The 9,939-nt window shown below is 32.1% G+C and overlaps 1 protein-coding gene across 1 annotated transcript; it reads right to left on the reverse strand.

Annotated features, from left to right (window-relative positions):
• Positions 1 to 513: 513 nt before the first annotated feature.
• Positions 514 to 7,577, reverse strand: LOC119832756 (collagenase-like). Its single transcript, XM_038356492.1, has 7 exons — positions 7,365 to 7,577; positions 6,357 to 6,621; positions 5,399 to 5,592; positions 1,674 to 1,947; positions 1,258 to 1,356; positions 844 to 1,037; positions 514 to 618 (listed from the first exon to the last, which is right to left on the reverse strand). Exons 1-7 carry the CDS (start codon positions 7,575 to 7,577, stop codon positions 514 to 516), a joined length of 1,344 nt encoding a protein of 447 aa, XP_038212420.1.
• Positions 7,578 to 9,939: the final 2,362 nt, after the last annotated feature.

A 9,939-nucleotide genomic window follows, 5' to 3' on the forward strand; every position in this document is an offset into this window, starting at 1 on the left:
GGCCTGAACCCTCATTTGAGGCCTGTGTCCCACCAGTGGGAACATATAAGGGCTGATGACGATGATGATACCATAGATATATTAAATAAAAAATTATTTTAACAAAAGCAACTACCTATTTCAAACAATAAAATATATAAATACAATTTTGTTTATTATTTTTATTAACGTAGGTATATTCAATACCGGTGCTTCAATCTATTCTATCTAATATATCTATTGACGTTGAGACATTTGCTTGCGCTTATGACACACAACAATACAACATGGTATGATTTATTATTCTATCTGTAGTTACACATTGGATAATTTTCACCCGCTATACAACATGAATTCCTTTGGAGGGGGTATAAGTTAAAATATATTATAATTTCCATAAATTGTACGTTTTAATTATTATTTTTTTTTTAATTAACACGGCTATTGAATGTAATAAAATAAAAGAAAAATATTAAATTCGACGTCAAATATTTATTCATGTTTTAATGGGTTATCTTATAGAAAACAATATATTTATAAGCTTTGGTTGATGAAATTTAAGAACGATGTTACTCTTGAATATACAGCCGGCACACCACTAGCGCAGCCCAACGTAGATCCGAATGATGTAACTCCAATCTGTAATGATAACGATCATTTTATCTTACGAATTGTTTAATAAATAATCAAAGAAATCTCAGTCACAATTTGAATTAATTTGCTTTACGTATATAAATTATCTAATGATTTAATAATTTCATTTTTTTAAGATGTTACAACACAAATCATAATCATAATGGTACAAAACCTACTGCTTAATCTAAAACATGTTTTTGATAAGTAATAAATAAATTTCGTTCTTACCAAAACTCGTTCACCATTTCTTTCAATTACTAGAGGACCACCAGAGTCACCACCGCAGACACTGCTACCTCCAATACTGCTCGTACAAATATGAGTATCTTGGATAACGAAGGGGAATCCAAAGGAACACACTTGGTTGGTTATTACATTAAGACGCACGTGGTTCAAGGATTGGCTTTGAGTAATACTTCCACCTGATTAAAAAACAAATAAACGTTAAGTTTGATTATCAAGTACAAATAGGGTTTTATCTTTAGACAATTAATTTGCGCTAATTAAGAGATATAATACTTCCTGTCTTATCTTGGAATAAATCGAATGTTGTTATTGTATAGATTATTGTTTTTTCTATATTCTTAGAAGCGTTCATAGCAGACATAATTGCAAAATAAGGCTTAATAAACAATTAATTACCGTCAGATGTGATGCCAAAGCCAGAAGCAATAGCAGATGATCCAGAGAATGTGTTCGCAGCGTCCGCTGCAGTTGGTAATGCAACAGGAGCAATGTTTGCTGAAATATATAATTGTATAATTCATTTTGCAACTTGAATTAGTAATGGCTTGTTCTGGTGTCAGAACTGCTGTTTTTGAGTAGCTGGTTGGTTGCTGTTGGTTAAAAATAGAGCTTAAGATAATAATTTACTTTATTTTTGACTATTGCCTAGACAATTTCAGCACAGAATTAGAGTCGGTATTATTTCAAATTAAAAAATGTTAGAATATTCCCTCAAGATTTATAATTGGAAAACGTTTTCGGGAGACATTTGCCAACTTTACGATTATATGCAAAAGAATTCGTTTTATTTTTACGTCCATATAATAACTCACCAGAAAATTGGACCGATTGTGGCAGATGAATTACAGCGATATCATTACGTGCTAGTGCTGGGATCCAGAGAGGATGCATCATAATAACACTAGTTTGCAGCCTAGTGCCACCAGTGAACAAGAATATAGAACCGAGGACGACTTCTAATCTCCATGCTCGGTTGGTGCCGTCAAACCAGCAATGCGCAGCTGTCAAAACTCTATTAGCGCTTAAGAGGGAACCTCCACATACTCCTCTTGCGGTCAAACCAATGATGTCGGATATTAATCCAGCCTGGAATATACGATAAATGTTTTGGTCATAATCTTAAAATATTTATTAACGTTTCATTCATTAAGTATATACATTCCTACTTAAATATATCCGTACGCAAATTAATATTTTCAGGATATTATTTATCAATAGCAAAAAGTATACATTGTAATCGACTCAATAATTATAGAATATGGTTTAGTACACACCTGGTAAGGATACTGTCCCAATGCAGCGGGAACACCTCCTACAATTCTAGAATTGGGGTCATTAAGAATTGCTTCTTCAGCTTTTTTAATCCTCTCGGCCTCTGGTATACCGAATCTAGTTATGTATCCATATGCTGGATTATCGAAAGGACTAATTTCTCTCGCATAAGCGAAAGTAATAACAGAAACCAATAACGCCACGTGTATATGCATTGTCTGTATTCGTATAAAACATGATTTGTTGCAGAATTACTCTTTTATTATTTTTGATAAGAAAGGCTATCAATTATGAAGATTATGATTGTTAAATTTTTTAGATACGATACGATGCATTAGTAAAAAAACATACACAGACAAATTACATATTTATGATTTGGAAATAAATAATGAAAAAATCATGAGCAAAAAAGACTTAATATTCAAAGTTTTTATTATACAAAGCCTAGAATATTAGAACGAACGCTGGAGTAAAGATTATCGAACATATTCTCCTCAATTAGGTTAGGATTTGGCAGTTTTATTGCTTAATCGATAATAATTATTGTAGGTCACATGAACTAAACTGAGAGTAGAAAATAAAGTTCTGTCTTTTTAAGACGGTATGTATGAAATTAAACATTTTGTTTCGAATCCGTTGCGCCTGCGGGTTTTGTTGTTATTGCGGGAAGAAATTTGATTCTTCAATAATCTTTATTCTTTAGAGTTATATCCTTTAAAGTGTAACGAATTTTGTTCAGACAAGTTTTTGTTACTAACCTAATTAATTAGTAGTAGTGATTAGTAGTAGTAAGTAATTTGATTGCATCGACGAGTTAAAATAATATTTTATTTAATAGATAAAGAGAAATGTGTTTATTGAATCAATAGGGTAGCTAAAAATGGTCATGACTAGAATTAATAAAGATGATTACAATTATTCCTACGACCTATAAAGTCCTTCTTTATACATAACTCTTTTCTTAAACTTTTTCTTTATACATAACAATCAGGTCACGTAGACTAGAAACGTATGCAACATTGCTAAGTTATATTATACATAGGCATAGGTAATAGCTATTACATATATTTGCGTTTTTATAATAAGAATTTCTTAAATTTTCAAGCAAGTCACGGAAGTTTTATTTATTTATTTTCTAATGTTAGTAATTACCTATTTAACATATTGCGTTGCCAAGTTTGAGTAATTGATTTAGATTTTTTTTATTTATAGTTTATATTCAAATAATTAAAAAAATACATGACAATGTTTCTATGACAACTATTTATATATTCATCTATCGATCAATCAATTTTATTTGTTATTATATTAAAGAATACTAATTATTCAAATAAAATGAATTCCAGCATATGATGGAATTTTAGCACGTTTTTATTGCTTCCAAGCTACCAGCCTACCAACTAATAGCAACAAATATTACCAACCAATAGCATTTTTTATTTCAATTTTATTCAAATGCAAAAAAAAAAATTATACAAAGATATTATATTTAAAATAAATAATAATATGAATAAGATGATTTATAGGACACTATAACCATACGTTTAGACGTGTTATTGTAAATTAAGAAAACTTGATTAAAAAACAACTTGATTACACTATGTACGACTTACTATAAAACTTCATCTCATATAAAAAAATCTTTTAAATAAGCTTTCAAGCTTAAAATTGATCTATTTCTGTCTATACGAAGTCAGAAGATAAACATCTAGCTAGTAAGCTTGCAAGCTACTGTCCTGACTAAATAACTAGCCTGGTGAAAAAAGATAAGTTTCACAAAAATAGAGTTTGTAAGCAAAACACGAACTTTATTTCTATTTACTCTGTATCTCTTATAGTAAGTTCTAAAGGGCTTTTTATGACAATAATCTCATAATGCACTTATAATGTATTCATAATATTGATATTTAAAAGTAAAATTAAATATCAATATTATACATATCTACTATTGATCTAATTTTAAAGTAATTGTATGGATTGAATAATATCCTATGATTACTTCTAACTCTACTGAATTAAATCAAATAGAATTAACTTCATATATTTATTAACTTCATCATCATCCAGCACACTTTAGAAGACATGAAGGTTTTTGGCAATTATTCGTTACACTAGCGGGTTAGAAGATCAAGTTTACATAGTGAATAACTTCTTGGTTCTATGTCATACTGATTTAATCACCGTGGATCTTACCGAATTCATAGCATTAAAAAACACTTACAGCAGTATTTGAAATTTGACTTATATAAAGGATATATATATATATATATATATATATATATATATATATATATATATATATATATATAGATATATATTATATAGTATGATTTGTGTCTACATTTTTAATTATCTCCTTTTAATCTCGTTTCATTTTTTATTGTTTGTATCAATGAACATACTATAATTATTGATTTTGTTCTCTTACACTTTTCTGTGTTACAAAATTATGTTTCTTTCTGCAATGATGACTGATTATGTAATAATTTAAATAAGTAATAGCTTCATTATGAACCCATTGGCATTTGGATACGATTATGTTTTGCAAAATTAAACAATTTGTTATCGAGGATAGAGAAATCCTACTATATCCTACTATAATATAATATTATAAATGCGAATTTTTTAAGGATGTGTGTGTGTGTTTCTTGCTCTTTCACGCAAAAACTACTGAACCGATGATACGGACTTACGCGGGTGAAACCGCGGGGCGCAGCTAGTATGCAAATAAAATCCGTTGTAACGTATCCTATAATTTATTATAAGTTATATAAAATTAACAAATAGTTGTATTATTGATGCTTATGTAAAAATTACAAGTTGGAGTTGATGAAGCTAATGAAGGATGTTACTCTGACGAAGGCAGCTGGGTATCCTCTTGTGCAGCCCAACGCTGAACCGAAGGATGTGATACCAATCTGGAAATGTTATGTAGTATAATAGTTTAGCATCATAGATTCACAATTAAAAGAGAAAAACGTAGAAGCATATACTGATGTAATAACGTAAATAAAGTTTTGTCATTTACATTTCAATTACAGTTAATAGAGACAGTATCGATTAATCACAATATAATTTAGGATAAAATTTACTATTTAATTATATTTAATTTAGGTAAGGGCCAAGGCTAACGATAAGAGCATTTGGCTAGTGAAATATGTGTTCGTAAGAAAATTATATAAATCTATTAATATTGCGTTGGAAAGTAAGCCACGTGCTTCAAATTTAAGAAAGGATTCAAAATGTATATGGTACAAGCAATTACCAAGATTCTCCTGTTGTTCCTGGTAATGGCGAGAGGGCCACCGGAGTCTCCTCTGCAGGTGCTGGTGCCACCGGAGCCGCTTGTGCAAATGTTGGAGTCCTGGAGGTTGAAGGGGAAGGAGCGGCGGCATACGCTGTTCGTAATCACGCTCAGTCTCACGCCACTCAAGAATTGGTTGTTGGAGATGTTGGCGTCTGAAAATACAGGTAAGTTGAGGTACGTTCGAATAAGGACATTAAAGAAATACAAAAGTATAATGAGAAAGTGTGTTTGCATGTTTGTTTATCATTCTTTCACGTCACAACGGAGCAATAATTATATAAATTCCTTAAATAATTATTGTTTCTGGAGATAGACGGTTAAATGCTATTTTTAACGTTAGTAAAACATCTCATTCTAAGAAGATTTTAGATTATAATCCATTATTATGCGCATTTGAACCAGAAATTTAAAAATATATTAATGGTACTTACTGTCACTGGTTAATCCATATCCAGACGCTAGAGCGGTTTCTCCCGCGAAGTTCTCATTCAGTTGTGAACCAGAAGGAAGAGCGATCGGGGAGATCACGTCTGTTAAATGGAACCCAAAATTATTGTGATTTATTTTATTTTTAATGATTGATCATTTTAGTTCGATATAGTTAAGTTTATGTAAATGTCTTGCATTTGCTTCGCATGCAGTTCAACGGATGATGAATTAAAAGCCCAAACCGGTACATGCATAATTGTATTTTACATTGCCAAAAACGAATCATATGTTTAATTATATTACGCAGAGTATGGAAACATTTTTATAATTCCGATACAAAAATTGAAATATTTCTTTATTCAATTGGGTTTGAAGCATTTTCGAAACATGGTTTTACCATTATATTCTTTCAAAATTTCTCATGGTTTTACCATTTAACACATATATAATATAAAAACAAAAGTGGAAAATAGCGTACTTGTGAAACCGACGTTGTTTGGCAGACGGATCATGGCAATATCATTGCGGATTGTATTTGGGTTCCATTGAGCGTGCATGACGACATTGTTGGAGTGAATCCTGGTACCACCGTGGAACAAAGTGATGGAGCCAAGGACGACTTCGAATCTCCAAGCTTGGTTTCTACCGTCGAACCAGCAGTGGGCAGCCGTCACCACTCTGTTAGCATTGAGGAGGGAACCACCGCACACACCACGGCCGGTTGTGCCAGTAATGTCGGAGATCAGACCAGCCTGAAAAAGAAAAATTTATGATATATTAAAAAATATGGTGTGCTTAAGATTTTTAGTGTTAGTTTATAGAGGAGAACTAAACATTATAGCATAGTCTTATTCTGTCAGTCGTCGTCGTCGTCGTTTCAGCCGTGGGACGTCCACTGCTGGACAAAGGCCTCCCTCAAAGATTTCCACCACGACCGGTCACTGGCGGCCTGCATCCAGCGGCTCCCCGCCACTCGGACCAGGCCGTCTGTCCATCTCGTGGGAGGTCGTCCCACGCTTCGTCGGCCAGTACGTGGTTTCCATTCCAGAACCTTTTTGCCCCAACGCCATTTTGCCCTTTTTGCCCAAACCTTTTTGCCCAAATGCCTCCGCCCATTGCCATTTCAACGTGCTAATCCGGTGAGCTATGTCAGTGACTCCGGTTCTCCTACGGATTTCCTCACTTCTGATGATTCGATCTCGTAGTGAAACTCCAAGCATAGCCCTTTCCATAGCACGTTGAGCGACGCTGAGCTTGTGCACAAGGCCTGGGGTTAGAGACCAATACTTTCTGTTCCATATGTCATCACTAGCAACACACATTGCTCGAAGACTTTGTCTTCAGGCAATGAGGGATTTTGGATGAAAAGATGTTATTTAAATTCTGTAGATGTATTTAACTTCTGTAACTGTTATCTATTCTATCAGTGATATCCACAAAAAATACTATATAGTTACTAAAAAAATGATCTCAAATATTAGTAATATTGACCTACCTGGTATGGGTATTCTCCTAAGTTAGCAGGGGAACCTCCAGCAATTCTAGAATTCTTCAGGAATTCTTCTTCAGCTTTGCGAATCCTCTCTGCTTCGGGGATCCCGAATCTTTCCATGTAGTTGTAAGCTGTGTTCTGCTCATCGATATCTAAGTCTAGATATTTCGCTGAAGCGAGAGCAGCTAGTGCTGCTAAAACGATGAAGACCTTCATTTTGGTTTTACAGGATAGCGACTGAAGAGGATTGACCCGCGTTCACCAAACGCGCTTTTATATTTAATTACGGATAGATAAAATGATAATTATCATATTTAATCGCTTATAATTGATTGAAGATACGTGAACTTGAAAAAAATTAATAATAATATGGTTTAATTGTTTAAATCGAAACATCTTAAATAAGTCTATATATAAAAATTTTACATGCCTTTTACCTGTTCTATTACCGTGCTACGATCGCGTTTACTATATCTATACATGTCGAAGATCTAAAAGGTTAAGGCTATAAACAAAGATAAAAATTAAGTCAATTAAATACTTAATTTATTTATATTTTTTCGAGAATCCCCATGACAACCAAATCTTTAAAAAATCTGTCCTATACCATAACAGTGTATTTTTTAAATCTTTACTATTAGATTATTATTAGACAAATAACTAAAAAAAAAATATCTTTCATTCCCTGCATCACTTTACGGTTTGATTTTTGACCCTGCTTCATCTTAATCGGTACCATTGCTTTGCCGTGATAGTGTAATAAACTTTCGCATTGATATCATTGTTGATGATATCATTGTGGGTTACAGTTTCCATTCCTTCTATTACTATGATATAATTGTGTCACGGTTATAATTAGATAAAGCGTAATTGCATTGCTCTTTATACTTGTTATCAAGCGTTGCTAAACCTTTCTAAAGATGTGTTTATTATACGTATAAATAAAAAAGCAGCACTTTCTCTCGCAAATAAATAATAATTACTGCGAAAATTGTCAAGTTGCCGAGAGTTTTTCTCCCGTCACTCATTACCCAACGATATTATAAACCCGTGCGACAATTATCTCGCTTATTAAATTTACGCCGTTATGACTAATTTACTGGATGCAAATTATTCAATCCATTCCTAAGGGTAGATATTCACAATACATTCTCAGCCTTTATAGAAATGTTCGACTAAATATTTATAGTCCCTAATCATTTCGATTTTAATAAATAGTATAATGCTCAGACTGATACTTTAAGGGATACAAGTTGCGGTTTACATTTTTTTTTGCTTAAAATACCTATAATATTATGAAATTGTTACTAGCTTGAGTAATTTTGGATAGCATTACAACTATCAACTATACATATTATGTATTACATGTAGATTTTTAAAGATACCATTTATTCTATTTGGTAGTACATTTTACACGAATTAATAAGTTTAACATGAGTTTTGTAGATTAGGACCCTGTTATTATTTAGTGTTTTAATTAATTGGTTTCGTCGAATTACGAAGCCTCATCATTAGCAGTCTATTCTTGGTGGATAAGTGTAATTGGCGTTGCTATTGGGCGATAACCCGTACGTGACTTTCCAATACGTCATTAATTAGTGCTTAGTTCTCTTTGTGAACCTCCCTTACCCACCTCAATATAGCTATGTAGGTGTAGATTATTATTTTCATTGAATCTGCCCTTATAAATTAAAGTAGTTGGAGAGATCGACGACTGGAAGTAATGAGTGATGATTACTTGTTCTTGGTTGTTGTCGAGTTTGTTGAGTTCTATCTCTTTAGTTTTTTTGCGATTTGCTGAATATAGAACGAATACTTCTAGATCTCATCTTTTAAAAATATTATTTACATAATAAAAGATGAGATTGAAATTAGGACCATGACAAATGAAAAATAAGTCCATACATAACTGAAAATCATTGATAAAATTTGTCGTTTAGGGCGTTATATGCTTTAGAATTCTGTTGAAATAAAAAAGGATCAAAAACTCATTTACTGATATCAAAATTGATAATTAATCTAATATTCATCATTCTTAATCTGTCATTTTAATCACCGAATTACATATCGCTATATACCTATTATCACATTAAATTAATGAAGTATCATCAGTCGAGCTGTTTAATAATTATTAACTCTAAACCACGATAATTTGAATAAAGGCGACGGATTTCATTTTAGCAAGATCCTTGTCAATGTCATGTATAACGGTATTATGGTAAAAAGTAATAACAATTGATGAAGTTAACTGTTTAAAAATAGGTGATATTTTTTACTATATCCACAGTTAAAGTAGCCTATGTCACTCTTTACCATCCAGTCACAAAAATCACATAATAAAAGTCATTATGTTGCAACGGGAAACAAAGGCAAGTAAACAAACACACTTTCGCATTTACAATATTTTCCAATATATAGCATAGTAAAGTTGTTCCAAAGATCACAATGCTAATAAATTCGTATTTTAAATCGCAGATAGTTATAAATTAAAATATGTTTTTGCTAATCTGTGTAAACCAAATATTAAATAAAAAGTAAACAAACAAAATATTTCGTATGTCCGAACAGTGCTGCCTCT

The sequence above is a fragment of the Zerene cesonia genome, chromosome 16, assembly GCF_012273895.1.
Source record: "Zerene cesonia ecotype Mississippi chromosome 16, Zerene_cesonia_1.1, whole genome shotgun sequence".
NCBI classification, from domain to species: Eukaryota; Metazoa; Arthropoda; class Insecta; order Lepidoptera; family Pieridae; genus Zerene; species Zerene cesonia.

Excerpts from the sequence above, each read along its gene's own strand:
- LOC119832756 (XM_038356492.1), bottom strand. The coding sequence starts at position 7,577 with ATGAAGGTCTTCATCGTTTTAGCAGCACTAGCTGCTCTCGCTTCAGCG. Across the intron at positions 5,593-6,356 it reads CCGTCTGCCAAACAACGTCG|ACGCCAACATCTCCAACAAC; the intron begins GTTTCACAAGTA and ends CTGTATTTTCAG. Across the intron at positions 1,357-1,673 it reads ACAATCGGTCCAATTTTCTG|CAAACATTGCTCCTGTTGCA; the intron begins GTGAGTTATTAT and ends TATATATTTCAG.